Genomic DNA, 22,636 nt, shown 5'->3' with positions numbered 1-22,636 from the left:
ACCCCCACACTATATATGTTCCCCCAATCCCTGCCAACAGTGATCCCTGAGCACAGTGCCAGGAGTCAGCCCCAAGCTGATTGTCAAATCCTACAAATAGCCTCAGAAACTAAGCCCTGGACACCCCACTTAGGCAGAAGGCATACCAGGGAGATAGTCACCAAGTGAGCTTACACACGCACGACACACCCACTCCCTATGCAAAAACACACGGCCAGGTGTGTACCTTACAGCCTTGCTGTTGGCTCTGTACGGTTTTCATTCTGCGCACCAAGGTTAAGTAGAAGCCAGTGCCGAAGCAGTTTTTGAGAAAGAGTGGAGTGCCTGAGCAGTAGAGCTTTCCTTGGGAAATAATGGCGATGCGATCCCCGAGAAGATCAGCCTCATCCATGTGGTGAGTGGACATGATGATGGTTCTACCTGCAAGAACAGGGGTCAGGGGAAGCACCAGCTCACCTGGGTCAGGCTGGACAGGAGGGGAGGGGCAGCCACCTCTTCCTAATACGGATGCGAAAGTCAGGAGTTCTTAAACCTGGCGTTGTGCAGTGAAGTCCAGAATACTCACGAAATCCCAACAGCAGCTGACATTTTGAAACAAAGGGCTTCACATACACCTCTCATCATCAAGAAGAGGATTGGGTTCAATTAAATCATCATCTTGGACCATTATTCTCCTAAGGCAGCATTCATTGCATTCTAGACCAGTGTTTCTCAACCCCCTTTCCTACCAGGTTCCCTTTCCAACCCTGTGTCCTTCCGTGGCTCCCCGATTCTATGCGTTGCCACCCTAATCTGATGTGTAGCTCCCCATTTATGCAGTTTCACCTCTGTCCCCTTGGAATATCCTGGGTGCTGCCAGTCGAGGGGTTCTATTCCATATGTATGTGCTGGGTCATTAAGCACTGCATTTACAATCTTTGCACAGCACATATGTGTGTGCCACATATATGCATGAACATACACTCTCTCTCCCTGCTACTGAAGATGTCATTTAAGAAAAGGAGTACTAAGGATTACAGCATGGTAAAGCAACCGTAGGATTTACCGCTATCTGGGCATTCTGAACTCTGCTGCCGCCTCTTCTAAATCTCCATCTTCTGGGGGTATGGTGCTGCCAGCAGGTTAATCTGTACCTGTGAGGCGAGTGCATCAGCAGCTTGATGGGGCCTTCAGACTTCCAGATACCCCAAAATTGCTGCTGTGCCTTTGGCCAGACCCCAAAAACTTGGGGCAAAGTTTACCAAGAAAGTAAACGGCCAAAAGTTAGGTATGTGGGAGACACACCCACAAACCACCTCTGGCTCAGCTATATAATTGGAGGAAAGGCCTCTCTGCTTGAACTGCTTACTGGCCATGATCCCAGAGACTCAGAAACAAATCTCGAAACCCAGCGGCTTTTGGCAGAAATGCGTCTGGTCCCTGCAGTAGGTTACTGTTGCTGGGCCAACCCAGGTGGGAGGTGGGAATAGGTTTCATGCCTTGGCCTGTTCCCCCCTGTGGTCCAGTGGCCGTCATCCTTCAGAGGCCACTGGACAGTCAGGTATGGGCCCCCAGTGATGAGACATGCAGGGCCTCACAGGATGGGGATGGAGCCAGTCCTGTCCTCCCCACGCCAACGAGACGCCAAGTCATCACCCATGAACGGCCTCTCTGGCTCCTGATCAAGCTGCTTAACGGCCATGATCCCAGAGACTCAGAAACAAATCTCGAAATCCAGTGGCTTTTGGCAGAAATGTGTCCGGACCCCACAGTATGTTACTGTTGCCGGGCCACCCCAGGGAAGAAAGGGTGTTGTCCCTCCGCCTGCTCCCCCTTGGCGGCTCAGTGGCCATCATCCTCGAGAGGCCATTGGACAGTCAGGTTTGGGCCCGCAGTGACGAAACTTGTTGGGCTTCATGGGATGGCTTCATGGGAGCCGGGCCTTTCCTCCCCATCCCAACGAGACCCCAAGTCATCACCCACGAATGGCCTCTCTGGCCCCTGATCAAGCAACTCAACAGCCATGATCCCAGAGACTCAGAAACAAATCTCAAAACCCAGTGGCTTTTGGCAGAAATCCCTCCAGATTTAAGTATTAAAATTTCGGTATTTCAAAATCACATGGCCCTACTGCAGCCACGTGACGTCATATGTTATTCATAACCAGCAATAGAACACAAATTGTCTACTGTTGCCTTTTCAGAAAATCTGAGTATTGGGGTAAAATCTCAGAGAATAATGGTGGGTCTGGTGTCGAAATATTGAATGTGATCAAAGCAGAGAGAGTAATGTGGAAATCATCTGCTCCACAGGTCGTGGGAGGGTGTGGGATGGGGCTATACTGGAGTTTTTGGTGGTGGAGAATGGGCACTGGTGAAGGTATGGGTGTTTCATTGTACGACCTAGACTTAGACCCAAAAGCTTTGTAACTGCTCTCATGGTGATTCAATAAATAAAATGATAAAAAATGAAAAAAATCTCCATCTTCTGGTTGGGAGGTGGCTCAAAGGAGGAAGGAATGTTCCATTTCAAGACAATTTCCATGGGTAGCCGTCTGCTGGCACACTGAAATCAGGTACATCACTCCTGTACCTGGTCCAGAGTGGTTAGCTGAGAGCTATGGAATTTCTTGAGATGTTTATAGGTGACTCTGCCTCCTGGGTCTCGATGAGGAATTTCACCTAGAGCTGCACCCTTTGTTCCAGACAGAAGGGCTGCACGTTGAGACAACTCTCTAGACTATTTGAGGAATCTGGCCGCTCCATCAGGAGGCTCATCAGGAGAATTCACCTGGAACTTAGATTCACCCAAGACTGATAAAGCCCCATGTGTATGTGATTATGTCTGTTATCATCCTCATTTACAAAACACCAGGACTGTATGTGTGTGTGTGTGGGGGGGGGGCACAGATAAAGACTCAGCGAGGGCCCAGGGGCATTACTTGCGCGATACTTCAGGAGCAGGTCCCAGATGGAACGTCTCGAGTAGGGGTCCACCCCAGCAGTGGGCTCATCCAGAACTACCACCTTGGCATCTCCCATGAAGGCAATGGCCACAGACAGCTTCCTCTGCATACCACCTGCAGGTCACGACAGCCACAAAAGACAGGAAGAGAAAGGACCCGTTTGAGAGTGTCTACTTGATTTCTCACGCCTCAAACCTGAGTGTTGGACAAGCCTGGCAAAAGCAGAAAAGGCAATCCCTGTCTACTAAAACCAGACCAGTTCAGAATGGAAGGCTATTCTAGATATTAGCTGAGTCACACAACATCAGAACAAACAGCAGGACAGCATTCCGTGTGGAAATGATCTGAGATGCTCAGAGCTCTGTAACTCTCTGCCTCTCTTGACCCATCCCCTAGCAGTCGGAAACCAGGGTTTTGCCAGCCATCACCCTGTGTTTCCCATCACCATGCACCTGAGAGGTCCTGAGTTTCTTCATTCCTTTTGTGGTGGAGGCCCGTATCCTCCAACATGGCTTCCATCTCGAACTGGGCCTCCTCTGTGGACTTCCCTTTCAGCTGTGCGTAGAACAGGAGGTGCTCCGCCACGGTGAGGCTGTGGGAGGACAGGGCAGGGGAAAGGTGAGGGGCTCAGCAGAGTCACTTCTAGACTTGCATCTTACAAAAGTTATGAGGGATGGAGATGGAGATTTAGCAAGCAAGGGTTTCATCAGAGTATCTCTCACACAGCAGCAAAAGAAACAGAACCTGCAAAAACATGTAATAAGAAGGGGACCCTTTAGAGAGATGGTCCAGGGGTGAAGGTCTTGCACGTGGCTGATACTGGGTTGATGCCCTGTACTGCATGATCCCCCGAACACAGTCAGGAATGATCCCTGAGCAAGATCCAGGAGTAAGCTCTGGGCACTGCCAGTTTCATAGGCCAGGACAAAGGGTCTGAGGTAAAAAGAAATAGAAACTCCACCTAAAAAAATCAGTTTGTAGTGCCAGCTTTAAGAGAGGAGCAAGGAACAATGGTCCCCCCTCAACCCTCTCATCGCTTGGTCCTGAGTTGAGCAAGGTCACAGCAGAGCCACCCTGCCATAGACAAGTGGCTTCCTCTGAGCCGGAAGACCTCAGCTGGGATGACATAAGGCAGAAGCCCAGCTCCATGTTCTGAGGGCTATTGTCATTGTGAGCAGGACCAGGGCCTTAAAAAGGGGGCAACCAGGGCCAGCGAGAGCATAGGAGATACGGCAGTTGCCTTATGTGTAGCTGACTCTGTTAGCATCTCCAGCACTATTGTTGGTGCCCCAAGCCCCACCAGGATCATTCCTGAGTACAGGACCAGGAAGGTCCCAGAGCACTGCTGCATATAGCTGGATACCTCTTCCCGCCACCCCATATAACTTTGTAAACGGGGAACCAGACAGAGGTATCACTTCCTGTCCCCAGAGTTGGCTCAAGAGAGGGCCTAGGTGAGGACAGAGGGTGTCAGTTCTAGATCTACTTACTGATGGAACAGGATGTTGTGCTGTGGACACAGGCCAAGGCTCTGTCGGATGGCATCCAGATTGCTTTCAATGTCCTTTCCCCCAATAAGCACAGTACCCGACGTTGGCGGCAACAGACCCGTCAGGATGGACCTGCCAATTGAAGGAGTCAGTGGTGGAAAAGAAAGTCCTAAGGGGGCAGCCCTAAACCCAGAGTGACTCCTGCCGCAAATACTCTCAATGAAACCAGCCATTGCTCCCTGTGGGAGCTGAGTTTCCTCTTGGACCCATTACTGACGGAGTCCCAGGCCGTGATTTCAGCACCACCTCTGCCTGCTGGTTCTGCTTTCCGGTGGGTGCTGAGGGAACAACCGGATTTCCAGCTGCTGACTCTTCCTGTACCACAGGAGATGCTCCTCAACTCAGCCCCACTGCTCTTGGCACTGTGAGGTCCAATCAAAGATGTTTGCCCGATCAATGTTCTGTTTCATGAAGTCACCAGTACAAAGACCCAGAAAAGGTCTTGATGGTTGAGTCCCCAGCATTTTGTATGTATGCATTGATTGGTTGAATTGAATCCAGGTGTGGGAGTTGCCACTCCAAGACCATCTTTATTTTTTATTTATTTATTTATTTATTTGTTAATTTTTATTAGTGAGGCATCATGAGGTATAGTTGTAGACTTACAAATTTTTGTGTTTGGGTTTCAATTATACAATGATCAAATACCCATCCCTCCACCAGTGCCCATTTCCCACCACCATGGATCCCAGTATCCCTCCCACCCCCCCATCCCCCGCAGCCTACCCTGCCTCTGTGGCAAGGCATTCCCTTTTGTTCTCTCTCTCTTATTGGGTGTTGTGGTTTGCAAAAGAGGCAATGGGTGACAATCATGTTTGGTCTATAGTCTACTTTCAGCATGCTTCTCCCATCCTTGGAGGAACCTCCTAACACCCTTTATTTGGTGTTCCCTTCTCTATCTGAGCTACCCTTTCCCCTAGCATGTGTGGTTGGCCTCCAAGCTATGGAGTAAAATTCCTGGTACTAATCTCGGCCATTCCAAGATCATCTTTAGATCAAAATATGAAAAATCCTAATCCCAGTGTTGGAATTTTTTTGGTAAAATGACACTCATCTCATGGGGCTATGGTGAGGCTTTGATGGGCTGATACCTGCCCTTCGAACAGTGCCAGCTTAAGGTAAGACTCAGACATAGCACCACTCTTTTATTCATCATTGTTTCAAGATCCAGGGGAAGTTGTAGTTCAATGACCGTGAAGTCAGCTTTTGCTTTGGGGAGCCCGTGGCTTCTCAAGGGGACTTTGGCCTCCAACCATTGTTTAGTTAATAAGGAGAGAGATGGGAGGGAGCTCTCCCACCCGCCCTGTCCCCGAGTTCAGATACTATCTCTGACTATTTGAACTTGTACTTAGAAGCTGAACTCTCTTGTTGATCAACCACTAGAGGGAAACAGACCCAAATAGAATGGCAACAGCCCCACATTCCGTTCACACATTCCGCCCTCAGAGAACATTCCAACACAGGGTGGACACGGCTGTTCCTTCCTGAGGCTCTGGAAGAAGCCAAAGGACTTGAAGACTGTATGTATCACACGGCTCCCGGCCCCTTCCTTGGCAGGGCGCCTGGGTGGCTCCATGGGAAGCCCGGGCTGGCCACGCGCTCTGCAGCAGAGGGCGCTCTGGTCTCTTTAGAGACTGCAGCCATCCTGACCGCGAGTCTTCATCAGCCTCAAATTTTAGCCTTGGATTGCCAGGTGGCTCCCCCTAGGTTCCTTAGAAAGCAGCACCCTTTCTACTTTCTCTCCAACTAACACCGGCTCTCACAGGCAGAGTAAAGATGCTCCTGGAAAACAAATCACTCTCATGACAGGAGAAACCTGACTCTAGTCCCACTACTGATGACAGAAGTGCTACCAAGGTAGAGGTGGGTGGAGGGGCACATGGGGGCAGAGGATAGAGACAGGTATGGGCAGGCCTGGCTCTTTGAACCATTACAACTTGGAAAGCTTGGGAAAGTCACTTCAGTTCTTCAGACGTCCCAGTCACTGGCACACAAAGGGACAGGGCACTTAGGCCACCAACTTCTCGTGGGGATTGAATGGGATGATTTGTGTGAGGGAGATGTGGCTCTCTCACAGTGCTCAGCACGTGCTTGACTTGGATGAATATCCTCTAGTCAGGAAAGGGTGGAAGAGGGGAGAGCAGAGGGTGGCTCACGGGGAAAGAGAATGAAAGATGACAGGACAGAAAGGCCAGTCAGCCCATCTTTGTCTGGAGACTCACAGGGTGGTGGTTTTCCCTGCTCCGTTGTGACCGAGGAGCGCGGTGATCTGGCTCTCATAAAAGGTAATGTTGAGGTGATCCACGGCTGGCCTGCCATAAGGTTCAAAGACCTTGACGAGATTCTTCACACAGACCCCAGGTACCAAGCCTGGAACCTCACGTTCAAAGAAGGAGTCTTGGAGGGGTAAAAAAAGAAAAAAGAAAAAAGAAAATGAGGGCCTGGAAGAGATGGCATAGACATAAGCTACTTGCCTTGCACCTAGCTGGCCTTGATCTGATCCTGGGTACCATGTATGCTCCCCAAGCATCACTAAGAGTCATCCCTGAATGCAGAGCCAGGAGTAAGCCCTGAGCATGGCCAGGTGTGGCCCCCTCCACCATCCCCCCCAAAGAAATCAGTATGAACTTTAATGTTTCCTTTTGATGTTTCTTGATAACCCATCATCTTCTGTTTCCGTAGCTTTTAGCTATGATTTTGGTAATGATGATGAGAGAATATCATGGAAAAATAATCTTTAACACTGTGGATGGTTTTACCAGGAACTTTCCCTGGATGGCTGCATGTTACCCTACATGCAAGGGAAGGGGTCAGGGTAGTTGTTAGAATGCCCATTGCTGTCATGAGCAAACTTGAGTCTCGTATGCCCAGTATCTCATGAAGGTCATGTGATCTGAGAGTGGCAGAGGTGATACTTGAGCCCAGGGCGTTGTGGAGGGTGAGCACTACCTGATCATCTCCTCATCAGTCCACAGGGCCAGCAGCTCAGGCTCCTTATCAACCCCCAACATGCATCTTTAGAGTACCTCACGTCCACTCTTGGAACTACCTTTCCCATGGTCAGCTTGGCTAATCTCGGAACTCATCTTGACTTGACCTGGGTTCTTGTTCCTCAGAATGCCTAAATACCTTCAATGAATCGGGAAGCCAATTCTTCTCTCCCTCTGGACTGTTCTACAGATGCTCCCCCTCCCTGTTAGCGCCCTAATCCTGTTATTATGAGCCTGAGCTCCTCTACAAACAAACATGATAAATCCATCCAGTGCTGCTTCTCTGGGGCCTCCCAGCCTCTCCTGTGGCTGGGACCCAGAGCCCTGATTCTGATTTTGGAGTTCTACCCAAGAGAGAGGTGCGTTGGCTGCAAACAAGCTCTTTGAAGAGCTGCGGGTCACTGATCCCAACTTTGGGAAATGCTCCCCAGGTCAGACCAGAGGTGGGGGGTATGCGGACCCTCTCACTGCCAGTAGAGCCAGAGTGAGAATAATGGGAGTATTTTAGCATTCACAGAGGAGTGTGTATGCCTGGGGAACAGAAAATAGGGAACAAAGCTCAAAACTGACTTCAGAAAGAAGGTAAGAGCAGCAAAAGCCAAGGCGACATTTGCCAGCCAAGTCCCTGGCTTGAGGAACTCTGAAGTCACTTCCATGGCCAGGAAGCCCTGCTGATGCTTGAATGAACGGGCGCCGAGATTTGTAAACCACGAAGGAGGTGTAGTCAGCTCGCTAGACTCCTTCCCTGTGTACAGAGGCATTTATTTTTGTCTTTCCTTATATCTCATATCCGCTCTGAGTCCCAGTGACCCAAGTTATTGTTCTTGCTAAATCCTCGGAAGTCAGCACATTTGTGCAGCTCCCTGGGGATTTGCCTAACAAGGGCACAAACGTACCAGACTGGGGGGACTGGCTTTCTCCAGGAAATATGCGTTCACGTCTGGCCGGGCCCCCCTCTGCACGCGTGCAGCCAAACCCCAGAGAGACTCTAAGAACTCACCCTTCCCACAGAGCCTGTTTCTGGGGGCTTCTTTACCCCATCCTAAGGTACTGCCTTCTTTAGTCTAGTTCTTACCTTTAACTCCTTGTTGTCCTTCTGGGTCCTCCATTTCCTCCGTGAGGGGCTCTGTCTTTTCTAGAGCCCTCTCTTCTCTGGTTGAACACCCTGCACCAAACCACAAACCATGGTTAGGGTTACTCTCCTGGTGAGCACTGAGGAAGGGGAAGGGAGGAGCAGAGGGAGAAGTGGGGAGCGGAGTCCTGTCATCCCGGCAACCAGCTCTCTGGCAAGCCAGCAGCCTGCCTGGACATCAGACCCACGCTCAGCGTTGTTGAAGTGGGAGAGATAGCCCAGACTTTGCCATGATGGCTGAGCCCCAGGAAGTTCCGTAACAGAAGCTTTAAAGCACCCCCCACCCCATTCCTTTCCAGGGCTGGAGTGATAGCACAGCGGGTAGGGTGTTTGCCTTGCACGTGGCCGCGGCTGACACAGGTTCGATTCTCAGCATCCCATATGGTCCCCCCCCCCCACCCCCCGAGCACCGCCAGGAGTAATTCCTGAGAGCAAAGCCAGGAGTAAACCCTGTGCATCACTAGGTGTGATCCAAAAAGAAAAAGAAAAAAAATCCCCCCCTTCCTTGGAGTGAGCCCCTCCTCCCTGCCCCCCACCCCTGCCACCCCCAGATCAGACCAGTGAGAAAAGAGGGAATCATTAAGCAAGCCATGGTCACACTTGAAACAAGTCCCGTTTCTTAAGCTCCCCGGCGGGCCTTTTCACATCAACCTAAAATCTATTAGTGTGAACCTCAAGTAAAAATCCAATCAAGGGGGTGTAAGAGGAAGCTTGGATTACAGAATGAGAAAGAGTCTGCCACCCAAGAGACACTCTGAAGGACAGTCAGGGATTTGGGGATGAATACGAGTTCAGGCATAGGCCTGTGAAAATAAAGACCCAGGCTGTAAACACAGGAGTATGTCCGTGTGCACACAAGGACACATGTGCACGAGCACACACATGCATACACACACACTCAACACACACATTCTCATAGATACACTTGCCACACCCATGGCAGAGTCACTTTTTACAGCACACATTCTTATGCTTCATACACTTCATACAATACACACACACACACACACACACACACACACACACACACGGCATATTTTTGTACACTTGACATTTAAAAGGACATCCTGGAAGAGGAAGAGAAGCAGAAGCATACGCCAGCCAAAGAAAAGGGCAAAGGGCAAAGAAAAGCAAAGGACAAGGGAAAACTGTGGACCTCCGGCTTCTAAAGGCTGTCTGGTCTCCAGTGCAAGAGTGTGGTGAGATTTTAAGAAACAGTGACCAACTAGACCTTCTTTCCACAGCACATCCTCCGCAGCTCTCCAGGATGTATGTTGGAACCAGCTGAAAAGGGGCCCACTGCTCCAGGACCTCTAATTCTACTTACATAAGGATTTTCAAATCCATTGCTCACTATCCCTTTGGTCACGTTACTAGCTGTCTTATTGTAATAATGATGTGTGATTAAATGACTGGGGAAACTTTTGTCTACAGCCTTTAGTCATTACAGTGATATCTTTGCCAAGAAATGTGTATTCTAGTTCCAGATTTTGTCCAAAATGACCAACACAAACTTGGGCAGCTACTTGGCTTAGTTTTTTTCTGCAAAGGGTGGGGGACACGGGGGAAGGCTCTTTTCTGATTTTAAAAATACTTGGGAACTGATTTCAGCCTCGCCTGTGAGGGTAAAAAAAAGATATCTGGCTTCTGTCAGCAAAAATAAACGTGAATCATTCTTGAAAGGACACATTTGTCTTTAAAAAAATTTTTTTTGAAAGGCAGAGTGTCTGCTGAAACTGGAGCGGGGAGGATGGGGGGGGGGAGAGAGAGAGAGAGAGAGCGAGAGAGAGAGAGAAACAGAGAGAGAGAGAGAAACAGAGAGATAGAAACAGAGACAGAGACAGAGAGACAGAAACAGAGACAGAGACAGAGAGCATCCAGTCCTGATCTTCACTGAAATTCAAACATCCCAGGGCCACACACTTGGGCTGAAAAGTTTTTTCACTTGTGATAGACTATAACTTCATGATTGAAGATATTTAAACATTTACTGACAAGACAGGCAAAGGAACATAATGGAAAAATACTGAGCTGTCAAAGTGCTATTTGTTGGAACCATAAAGAAAAGGAAAAGAAAAGAAACCCACCCAAGTCTTTTTAAAGGCCCTAGGCTAATCCCCTAGAGAAAACAAACATTTCTCAATGCTTCAAGGACAAATCCTGGCCCACACTCAATAATGCAAAGTAAAGAGCAGGTAGGTGAGGAACAAACAGATTGGAAAAGTATTTCCTTTGCTTCCAAGTGTCCTAGCTCCAGGGGAGTCCCCAGCACTCTGCTCTGGAATGCCACTGTCTTCTATCTACCAAAGTGTGTGTGTGGTTCTTCCCACTTCTAGAATTCTCCCTTGGACTCCTGCCTTGCTCCGTTCATTTTAACTAAAGATGTGTTGTGGGAAAATATCCTTGGAGCCCTCTTCCCCAGCTGCAGGAAAGGTCAGTACAGTCAGTAAGGCGCCTGCCTTGCATGGGGCCCACCCAGCACCCCATGTGGTCCCCTGAGTCCTGCTGGGAGTGATTCTTGAGTGCAGAGCCAGGAGTAACACCTGAGCACTTCCTCAGGGTATGGGAAAGAAAGGGAGGGAGAGGAGAGAGAGAGAGAGAGAGACAGAGACAGAGACAGAGACAGAGACAGAGACACAGAGAAATTTCAAGAGGGTAGAAGGCCCTGGCTACTGAAAGTGTCCTGCCCACACGGCAGAGTCTTGCAAACTTCCCGTGCTGTACTCAATATGCCAAATACCAGTAACAATGATGGGTCTCATTCTCCTAGCCCTGAAAGAGCGTTGAATATGGCTCTTTTAAAATCTCAGGGCTACTTCTGGAAAGCAGTATGGATGATTCTCAAAAAACTAGAAATTGAGCTCCCATTTGACCCAGCAATACCACTCCTGGGAATATATCCCAGAGAGGCAAAAAAGTATAGCCGAAGTGACATCTGCAATTGTCTGTTTATTGCAGCACTCTTTACAATAGCCAGAATCTGGAAAAAACCTGAGTGCCCGAGAACAGATGACTGGTTGAAGAAACTCTGGCACATTTACACAATGGAGTACTATGTAGCTGTTAGAAAAGACGAAGTCATGAAGTTTACATACAAGTGGTACTACATGGAAAGTATCATGTTAAGCGAAATGACTCAGAAAGAAAGGGATAGACAGAAAGATTGCATTCATCTGGGGAACATAAAGTAACAAAATAGGAAACTAACACCCAAGTATGGCAGAGATTAGTACCAGGAATTTTACTCAATGACCCGGAGGACAACCACACATGTTAGGGGAAGGGGGAGCTCAGAAAGAGAAGGGAACACCAAATAAAGGGTGTTGGGAGGATCCGCCCATGATGGGAGAGCATGCTGAGGGTAGACTGTCGACCAAGCATGATTGCCACTCAATGCCTCTTTTGCTGACCATGGCACTCAAAAGGAGAGAGAGGGAAATGCCCTGCCACAGAGGCAGGGTGGGATAGGGGCTGGGGGGGGGGAGGGGATGCTGGGATCCGTGGTGGTGGGAAATGCGCATTGGTGGAGGGATGGGTGTTTGATCATTGTATAATCGAAACCCAAGCACAAAAATGTGTAAGTCTACAACTGTACTTCATGGTGCCTCACTATTAAAAAATAAATAAATAAATAAAAATTTAAAAAAATCTCAGGGCTAGGAAGAAGGAGACATTACTGGTGCCTGCTCGAGGCAATCGACGAACAACAGGATGACCATGATCGTGATCTTGAGAAGGGCCTGGGAGAGAAGGGATTCACTTCTGTATTTGAAATGATGGAGAGGAATCAAAATCCAGGAGAGGAAGCAACAGAAGTGAGTGCAAAATTTCCTTCCGAGTTCTTTCTTGGCTGCAGAGAGACTGCATGTGTGATTTGTACCAGAAGCACTGTGGTCTCCTTCCATGGAGAGGACTGAATTCACTGCAGGAGCCTGGGTCTTATCAATGCTCATCCACTCACACCAGCCAGGCCCAGGGACTCACAAAAGGTGGGTTCCCCAAGACTGTGATGCTGCACCCCGGCAGGGGCCAAGCCCCACTAAACCAACTAAGAATCACACTCTTAATGTAAGGAGTCTATCACCCAAGCACATCCAAGGGAAGTAGTTTCAAACATTCAGTCATTTTTTTTTTCTGTTTTAATTTTAAATAACTCACCTTCAGTGCCAAGCCAATAGGACTCTTGTAGAAAGAAATACCAAGGAAGTGGGTTTCCATGTTCTCCTACGGAAAAAAAAATAGGTAAATAATGAGAAAAAAAATCCAACTAGTCTTGCCTTTGCACATTACTAAATGAGGGAGAACTTGTCTGTACCTCAGACTGAAACTACAAGAGTTGTAGTTGAGAAATAATTACATAGCCTGCTCAAAACATAGTTTTCTTCAAAACATGGGCTTCTACAAAAACGATTCCTTCCAACACATTTTAATGTGCAGGGTGGTAGGTTTGGGTTGAAAGCAACAATGCTAAGACTCCTAAGACTGATGATTCTGGCAGACATTAGGTTTAGAAGAAAACCTTTATTTCAGGAATTCAGCTGTGCTTCATTTCAACAGTTACTACCTCATGCTCAGGCTCTCTGTTTACCACTAACATGCACTGATGCTCTGCGTTCAGTCCTGTGCAGTAGCCATTTGTTAAATCATTTCATCCTAACCAGTCCCAGGAGCTAAGTGGTTCTATTCTTGTGCATAAGGAAATTGAGTTCTAACCCACTGTACTATTGCTCCAACCCCCGGAGGCATGATGAGTTTAAATCTGCCCAGTGTCACAGCTAATTACCTAGAGGTCCAGGAATTCCAGTCAAGGCAATCAGGTTTTAATACTACCAGGCTGAACCATCCACTTCTACCTGACTCATCTGGGTTGCAAAGAAAAGACTCCATTCTCCATTTTTTCCCGTGCTTTTAGCAAGTTTTCCTTCCCATAAAGTGCTGATTTGGGGAGACACTGACTTTGCTTATTTAATTATCCCCTTTCATGCTCACCACCGGCACCTCTGCTCCCTGGCCGGCCCAAGTCTGTCCTTTCTGTTTGCTTTTCTCAGAACCCAGTGGTGCTTCATTGAACAGGTGCTGCTCAGTACATCATTGTTTCACTCCTAAAGCTTTAGCTTGTTGGGTGAAAGCCTCTCACAACCAGGGGCAAATGCTTTTTTAAAAAAATTTTTTTTTAATTTTTTGTTTGGAAGCCATACCTGGTAATGCTTAGGGGTTACTCCTGGTTTTGCCCTCAGGAATCACTCCTGGAGATGCCCAAGGGTCTATATGGGATGCTGAGGATTGAACCTGGGTTGGCCATGTGCAAGGCAAGCACCCTACCCACTGTACTATCGCTCCAGCTCCAAAAATGACATAAATGACATCTTCAACTCCTGGTGAGCATGAGTACGGGCACCGCAGTGACCGAGCACAGAGAGCACAGCCAGAGCACATGCGCCTCAAAGAGCATGTCCTGGTAGGCACCTGTGCAGCAACTAATGGAGTGTAAAGCCCAGTGAGCACCTCCACCCAGTGTGTGAACCCCACAGCCTGATGTGTAATTCCCAGAGAGCACCACAGCTAAAAATGTGGGAGCACCACAGCCAGGCACATATGCTAGACCTGTCATTGCAAGAACAACATCAACAGTAAGGGATGAAGGGATGGGCGGGGTTGGTGGTGCCAGGAGAAAGAAAGAAAATTAAATGATAAATAAAGTAAAAACAGTATTTTAAAAGAAAAATTTAATTTTCAACTTGATCAATTTTGGCTTAGTCTACATCCTTTTAAGTAGCCTAGAAGATAGAAGACACAAGCCTATTGCTTAAAATCACCACCATAGCCTTACACAACTAAAGAAAAGGTATGTTGCTGGGGCTGGAGCACAGTGGGTAGGATGTTTGCCTTGCACGCAGCCAACCTCGGTTCGATTCTCATATGGTCCCCCAGCACCTCCAGGAGTAATTCCTGAGTGCAGAGCCAGGAGTAACCCCTGTGCATCGCCGGGTGTGACCCTCTCAAAAAAATGTTGACTAATTGAAAATATACACAGCCTTTGTTCTAAAACTTGCCACAGCACTTCTAAAGCTCATGGCAGTTGTTGAGGGATAGGAATGTCTTTTTATTATTCACCACAAGCCCTCTTTCCTACCACACTTGAGTTTAGGAGGTGGATCCTGGTGTCTGGGGGACCCTAAGATGGTTTCCTGGTGGATTCTGATAACCAGAAACAACAAATATATGAAGAGAGGACTGGAACATTCAGCCATGCCTATGGGGAGGGGATGTGAGGGTTCTGCTAACTTTTGTACCAGAAGATTTGGAGAGCTTACAGGCAGCTGAAAGCAGCAAGGTACACGGTGAGGGACACCCTGGAGGGCAAGGCAGCCCCAGCTTCAGCTCTATCCTACCTGACCCTGCGCATCTCTTTTATTTGACTACTGCAGAGTTTATTCTTGGTTATAAAACGGTGACTCTAAGTAGCCAACTTTCTGGAGTTCAGGGAGTTGTTCTGTTGAATTACAGAATCAGAGCAGAGGGGATCATGAGAATCTCTGATTTTGATGTTACTTCAACGAAAGAATGAGGAGCCTGGACACCACGTCGGCAGCTGGCACCTGACATAGGAGCCTCACAGGTCTATGGATCCCTGTCAACTATGGTGGTTGCTATTAAAATGAAATTAATGGGCTGGAGCGATAGCACAGTGGGTAGGACGTTTGCTTTGCATGCAGCCGACCCAGGTTCGATTCCCAGCATCTCATACAGTCCCCCAAGCACCGCCAGGAGTAATTCCTGAGTGTAAGAGCCAGGAGTAACCCCTGTGCATTGCCGGGTGTGACCCAAAAAGAAAAAAAAAAAGGAACTGAGTTGGTGGATTCCCCCACTGGTGTTGGAAAATTGGCCAGTGTCGGGAGGGAAATGACACATTAGCTATTGAAAACGGAAATAGCGGAAGGAAAAAAAAACAACAAGCTACCAGAGTGTTAAGCCCCATCCCATGGAATGTCTCTTTTGAATAGAGAGTAACAGCAGATGGGATTGACCAAACTGAGACTATACGACACTAGAATCAGGTGAGCCCTGACCCTGTGTGACTGGTTTCCTTGTAAGAAGACAAGTGTGTGAAGACAGACAGACACCCAGGGAAAGTCTAAGTGAAATCTGAGGATGCAGCTCCAACCCCAGGAATGTCACAGCTTTCAGAAAAGTCACCAGAAACCGGAGGAGACGAGGAAGGATCCTTTCCAGCCAGGTTGCAAAAGGCCTGGGCTCCTGCCAACACCTTGCTTTTGGACGTCTAGTCTCTAGAACTACAAGACAGTGAATGTGTGTCGTGTCAAACCACTCATAGCATTTTATAATGGAAGTCATCAAAAATGAGTCACTCAACAAGCATCCAAAGCCAAGTCTCCTGACTCGGCCAGTGACCTCTGTCCTATTCCAGGGTTGCCACTGACATATTTCTACCAAAACTCAGCCTAGGTGCTGTGAAAACCTCATGCTGTCCTGCTGGCCATCTTCTGGACATGGCCATGGGTGCTACCCGCTGGGGCCTCAGCCCATGATGCCACTTCCACAGAGAGTGACTTTCCAGCTGCTCTGCAAGATGAATTGGAAGGGCAGTTTGATTTCTACAAAGCAAATGAAAGAACTATAATCAATCTGATATTTATTCAGTGTCCACAGAAAGTCAGGCACTTCTGAGCACTTGTGTTCTAATAGTGGGCAAAGCTGAGTGTGTCTTGTGGGGCCCTGTTCTACTCAAGGTATAGAGTTGACTTAAAAAACACATAGGGATGTATATTGTCAGTGGTGTTTGATGGAGACATTTGAAACACAGGTTAGAATAAGAAGACAGGAATACTAAAACAGAAAGGGATTTGCCTAGGGAAAGATAAAGATTTCCGTTCTAGGAAGATGACAGAAAGGTGCTATTTGAGCAGAGACCTGAGGTGAAAAGAAGCAAGCTGACAGATGTGTGTTTGTGTGTGTGCATGTGAGAATATGTATGTGTGTCTGTCTATGCATGCCTGTCTATGTATGTGTGTGTATGTATGAAGGTGTGAATGTAGACGTGTGTGTGTGTGTGTGTGTGTGTGTGTGTGTGTGTGTGTATGTGTGGCTCTTCTGTGTGGAGACACAGGGACTCAGGAGATGAACTGGCTTTCACTTCCAGGGCAGACAGACCCAGGGGTTGGACTAAGCTCCAGCCAGGGGCCGAACTCCTGAGGCAGTAGTCTTCTCAGAGATGACAGAGAAGTCATTCAGGAAGCCTGTGGTTGGGGTCAGGCACATAGGGAAGGAAGGACAGGAAATGAGGAAGACCATGGTAGCTTTTAATGGAGCACCTTGTAGGCAAGGGTTAGGATACTAGATTTTACTCTGAGTAAGAGGAACCCACTGTTTTGATACATCTGCCGGAGGTTCTGGAAGCATCTTCTAGCACCATGATGGAGCTGAAAGGTCAGGAAGATGATGGCAGGATGAGGCTGGGCCAAAGAGCACAAGGGTTCTGTACCTGCTGTCTACACAACGCACTCATGGACTGAGATTTGGTCCTGGACTTAAATGTCCAGTGTTGGTCTGACAGCCACGTGGAAATAGCTGAGACACAACGAGACTGACCTGGAAGAGAATAACAAGGTCGAGGGCTCTAGGGAGCCTGGTTAACTTGCACCGAGGAGAGGCCTCATACCTGGAAACACCTGGTCAAGATACCAGGCCAGCAGGCCGTACAGCGTGGCATCGAGCAGCAGCATCTTCATGGACAAGAGGAAACTGAATCTATCCCCTTCCACAGGGCTGGTCCCGATATTGGTCCACTGCAGCCCCAGGCCTTGTTCCTCAAAGCGAACCAGGTACTCAGTGCCAAAGCCAAATGCCACTGGAGACAGCAGGCTCTGCAGGGGCAGGGCGGGGTGGGGCAGGTGAGTGGAGGGTCTGCCCCAAGCATGTGTCCCCCAGAGCCCAGAGGTTGGAGAGGAAGCACTAGGAGAGCACCCACATTGGGCTTGCAGGCGCAGGTAAGGCCACCCTGGGGAGGGCTCATAGTAATCGCCCCACAGTTCTTGGTAGAACAGAGACAAAAGCTTTATTAAAACAAAGAAGTTAAGTTCTGGCAGAGGAGATAGGTGGATCCCTGAATTCAATTCCTGATACCCATGGTCCCCTGAATACTGGAAGCTGTGCCCCTATAAAAAATAATAATAATAAGCTTAGTACTTCATGCAATTTCCATTAAAAGTGTCCACCTCCCTATGTCCCAGAGCAGGTAGGGGATCAGGACCAGAGATGACCTTTAAGGCCCCCAACCTCCACCTCTGTAAATTACATTCTCACTTTCCCCCATCTCTCAAAAGAGGCCACCCAGTCTCTTCAGTTCTCTGTAGTGTGCAGAGGAAGTCTGCAGGGGGAGATTCTCAGTCAGGTCCTGCCTGCCCTCCATCCTGCCCCCTGCCTCTGGGAGACCCTAGTGGGCAGAATGTCTGGGCAAGGGCTGGGCTAGTTCCAGGGCTACAACCTAGAGACCTCCCTATGGTTTGCAGGCTGTCTGGGATCCCAGTGTCCCTGCAGAAGGAAGAAGCTGTGTGCTCACAAAAATAATTTAAAAATTCCAGCCTAGCCCTGATGCTCGGAGATGCTCACACCATAGCTTGCTGGCCAAGCCCACACCCAGGCGGCAAGCTGTGGCCTGCAAACAACAGCCACCTGCCCAGGGTGCCAAGCAGCTGGGGGCTGCCCACAGGCTGAGTCCAGATTTCTTCCCAGTGGCCTAGTGGGATTATTTTAGAAAACTGGGTGCTCTACATGGTAGCAATTAATTTCCTATTTCCTATTTAACAAGAGAACTAAATGACAGCTGCCCTGATTCTGAAGCCAATAAGTTTGAGTCATCAACACAGCTTAGAGCTTGATCTTTCCAAAGAGAGGCAGGGCCTGTCTTCTCTCCAGCCCTTCATCTGCACATTGAGGACACAGCAACTCTGCAGGACAGAAGACAAGCTACGCCCCCAGACCTAGGAAGGGCTGGATTTGATCAAAATGCGGATGCATCTGACCCACTTGAAAGCAATAGGAGAAGACAGTGCTGTTAGTTTGGGAATCCACACTAAGAGATGTGTTGGGCAATCAACTGTTCTTTTCTGGAATCATCCCTGGCTTGGAACAGGCTCAGTTTTATACCCCTTTCTGCATGCTTTGGTATAGCATGATAAAGAGATGTGTACAGATGCCCCAATTCAAGAATTTTTGGCTAGAAAGAAGAAAAGTCTAGTTCATGAAAACATAATTTTTTTTCTCTTTCTCTATTGGATGTGCCTAGGATTGGGGACCCAAGGTGAATGCTCTACTGCTGAGCTACATCCCTGAGCCCTGAAACCATCTTTTGGGATAGAACAAGATAGGCAGTTCCCTCCTTTCTGAATCTTCTCAAACACGAGGAAGAGAAATCAGGGTGAAATGGACGTGGCTCTTCTGTGTGGAGACACAGGGACTCAGGAGATAACTGGCTTTCACTTCCAGGGCAGACAGACTCAGGGGTTGGACTAGGAAGAACTGTTAGAGGACTGCTCCTACTTTGTCCCCATGTCTTTTTCCCTCACATCCCTCTGAGTTAAAAGGCCAGTCCTCAGAGATTGCTACAGACCCTCAGAGTCATGGGTTCCTGCTGGGGTGAGCCCCAGGCACTCACCACAGCCATCTTTAGGTCAGCGGTCATGCGGTCTTGCCAGGCAAAGCAGAGAATATGCGGCAGGTAGAGGGTCAAGTAGATGAGGCCACTGCAGGAGGCAGCCAGGCTGGCCCTGGAGAAGAAGGTGCTGAGCAGGAAGCACTGCATGATGGTCGCAGTGGAGAATGCCAACAGGAACAGGAAGAGGATGAATGGGTTGCTGTAGTGTAGAATTCGCCCATGCTGAAACCAAAGAGGATGGCTTGTCAGTCTCTCCCACTGCCATCTAGGAGCCCTGCCTCTGTGCTGTGATTTTGGGGTGCTCAGAAGGATTTGCCCCACAAGAGGTCTCCCACCAGCCTCATGTTGTTAGCCCATTTCGACAGTTAAGTCTGTGTGTAGAGTTTCTCTAATCCTCTGCACACCCTTTTCCTGAGCAGAATCATTGGGATTGCTTTCCCGTGTGTCATTATTCTGCAGGATAGAAATGCCCCTTGGTGGAGTGGAGGAATAAGGCTGGATCGGGGGAGTAAGAGCTGCAGAGGTGCGTCTGGGAACATAAGACACGCCCCATGTATGGAACAGACAAGATGGAGGAAGGAGTGTTAGTCTTCTGCCTGGAGCTGGGGCACTAACTCATCACTTCAATATCTATTTTGAGATTTATCACTCACATAATTGAAAAGATCAATCATTGGCTCAATCTTCCCCAACCACAAATACCAACAGATACAGTTCCTAGAATTAGGTTGTGACATTCAGTATCTCTCGCCTTAGCTCAAGAATGGTTCACTTTGACTATGTAGAAATAGGGCCAGACTAGTTCATTTTATTTTTTATGCTTTTCTTCTGTATTATAATCATTTCCTCTGCCCCTCCTCTTTGTTGTTAGTGCCCTAGCTATGATGCCCAGGGGTTACACCTGGTGCCTTCCTTGGCACGTGCACACTGTTAGCACAATGCTCATGGAACTTACACACTCAGATACTCTAAGCTGCTGTGTTATTACTCTGGGCCCTGACCATTTTCAGTAAGTGAACTGGCTCCCAATTACACTACAGGATAAACTAAAATTTAAGTTCATTCATCTTTAGTTGCTTTTGCCATAGGCATCCTAACAGGGTTTTTGTCCTTTGCATATAACTTCAAATACATAAAATATTCTGTTTTATTTTTTCTGAGGAACAGAAAGGTATTAACAGAATACCTTAAAACATTTGGTTCTCAGGAAAAAAAGGTTTAGCAATATCTGTCTTGGGCATGAAGTGTGCCACTTCTCCACTATTGCCACCATCTATCCTTCATTCACACTTTCATGTCTGCAGAGCACTCATGGAACTCAGAGCACTCATTGGAAAGAGAATAAAACAAGGGCAGAGGAGCATGGAAGAGAGTCTTGCTGAACTGGAATCAAACAAACCAAGCACCAGGAAATGAGAGAAGAAAGCAAAACGTGAGGACTAAGAGCTCCTCTTTTTGTGTCAAAAGCTCTCCACGTCACCCTGAAATGCTCCCTCGATCACATCAACCTCAGTGAAAGTCACAGCATTGTCTGGTCATGTGACTTTTGAATGGAAGAATGTTAAAATGGTTGTTGCTTTTCTCAATCTCTAGTTTCCAGCTCAAAGCAAAATCTTAACAACTTCTAGGCTGTATAATTTATCTTTGACTTAAAGTCGAGATGAGAATCACTTGGCTAACCCAAGTATTTTACTGACTTTGACTTCCTTTAATAACCACCTTTTCTCTTTTTTGCTCTGAAGGCTTAACTAACAATGGGACCTTCCCATTGTCCTAACTTCCAGCTTTTTTCCTGCCTTGTTGAGGTGGAAGGAAGGACAAGGGAAAGATGGGAGGGTCATTCAAAAGAAAAATCTTATTTTGGTGTGTAAAACTCTGTTTCCGTCATCCCCAAAACAATGTCCTTGTTCCCACAAGGAGAAACTGCTTTGAACAAGAAACTCCTGGTGAACATTCTTTGCTTCATTGTCCTAAAAGCTTTGAAGTCCTCTTGCCCATTCTCAGAGAGCAGATCTCAATATCATATATTGGCAACAAGCTGAGTGAAGCCTCGTGACCAGGGCAAGATACCATGTAAGTTTAGGCACTTTGCAAAAGGCAAATGTTTAAATGTTTTCACGCTAATTCTAAGGACAAAAAACTTCTTGGTGGAGAATGGTAGGCAGAGGCTGAAGAATGGAAAGAACAAAAGACCACTAGAGGAGGACCAGGGCGTAGCTTTTTTCCTCTCTGTAGATCCCTGGGCTCCTTTGCAAGTGTCAAGTCATATCAGAGTGGGGTGATGTTGTACAGAAAGATCTTAATGTCTACATTAGTTTTGCTTGAGTACAGGAGGCTAAGGTCACAGCTCAATGGACTGCAGTGCTACCCTCAAAAATAAATCTCTTCAGACAGTCCTCTTAAGAGAAGGGGCCGGTTGGAGTTTACGTGCTGGTTGTACAGGAAGTAAGATGGAACACTCCTGGACCAAATAGGCATAGTGTAGCACTGTAATACTGACCTCCCATTGTTCATGGATTCGCTTACTAATGTAAGTACAAGTTCATTCACAGAAGGGAGGATGGTAGGAACAAAGGGGTTTGGGATTTTTCTGGTTCTTATCTACCTGGCTTACCATGATGAATATGGACAAGAGAAAGATGCTCATTGACATGATGAAGAAGCTGTCCAGGAACCAGGTACACCAAATCACTGCATTGGAGACCCCCTGGGTTTTCAAGGTCTCCTTTAGTCTTAATTCCTTTTCCAAGACAATGCTCTTTACAGTCATGGAGACAGAGTAGATCCAAGCCAACACCATGAAGATAGGGAAACAGCGGTTCAGGATGATCATGAAACTGAATCAAGGGGAGAGAAACAGAAATACAGAATAGTATACACCAGGGTGAGGTGGAGTAACTGTGGACTGGGTGATTATGGGGAGAATAAAGCCCAGGTAGAAAACAAGAGAGGAAATGATATCTCATTGTTGTTTTGATCTGTATCTCCCTGATGATTAATGATGTAGAGCATTTTCTCATGTGCTTTTTGCCATTAAGATTTCTTCTTTGGGAAAGTTTCTGTTCATTTCATTGCCCCATATTTTGATGGGGTTGGATGTTTTCTTCTTGTGGAGTTCAACCAGTACTTTGTATATCCTTGATATCAACCCCTTGTCGGATGTGTATTTGGCGAATATCCTTTCCCATTCTGTAGACTGTCTTTGTATTTGGTCACTGTTTCTTTGGAGGTGCTTCAGAGGCTTCTTAGTTTAAGATAGAAGGGAGCACCAAATAAAGGGTGTTGGGAGATTCCTCCCAGGCTGGGAGATGCGTGATGAGAGTAGACTATAGACCGAACATGATT

The 22,636-nt window shown here is 47.7% G+C and overlaps 1 protein-coding gene across 1 annotated transcript in view; it reads right to left on the bottom strand.

The window, feature by feature from the left end:
• ABCA4 (ATP binding cassette subfamily A member 4) overlaps positions 1–22,636 on the bottom strand; it is a 139,770-nt gene that overhangs the window by 46,587 nt on the left and 70,547 nt on the right. The window contains exons 14-23 of the mRNA XM_056122821.1: positions 21,906–22,128; positions 19,292–19,513; positions 17,297–17,501; positions 12,775–12,840; positions 8,560–8,649; positions 6,717–6,891; positions 4,435–4,566; positions 3,397–3,536; positions 2,921–3,058; positions 227–420 (exon numbers count right to left, since the gene is read on the bottom strand). Coding sequence (XP_055978796.1) covers positions 227–420; positions 2,921–3,058; positions 3,397–3,536; positions 4,435–4,566; positions 6,717–6,891; positions 8,560–8,649; positions 12,775–12,840; positions 17,297–17,501; positions 19,292–19,513; positions 21,906–22,128 — 1,585 coding nt within the window. The remainder of the gene's footprint in view (positions 1–226; positions 421–2,920; positions 3,059–3,396; positions 3,537–4,434; positions 4,567–6,716; positions 6,892–8,559; positions 8,650–12,774; positions 12,841–17,296; positions 17,502–19,291; positions 19,514–21,905; positions 22,129–22,636) is intronic.

The sequence above is a fragment of the Sorex fumeus genome, unplaced genomic scaffold, assembly GCF_029834395.1.
Source record: "Sorex fumeus unplaced genomic scaffold, SorFum_2.1 ptg000047l, whole genome shotgun sequence".
Classification (NCBI taxonomy): domain Eukaryota; kingdom Metazoa; phylum Chordata; class Mammalia; order Eulipotyphla; family Soricidae; genus Sorex; species Sorex fumeus.
Note: the sequence above shows the minus strand (reverse complement) of the source record. Positions and strands in the feature narration are given on the sequence as shown.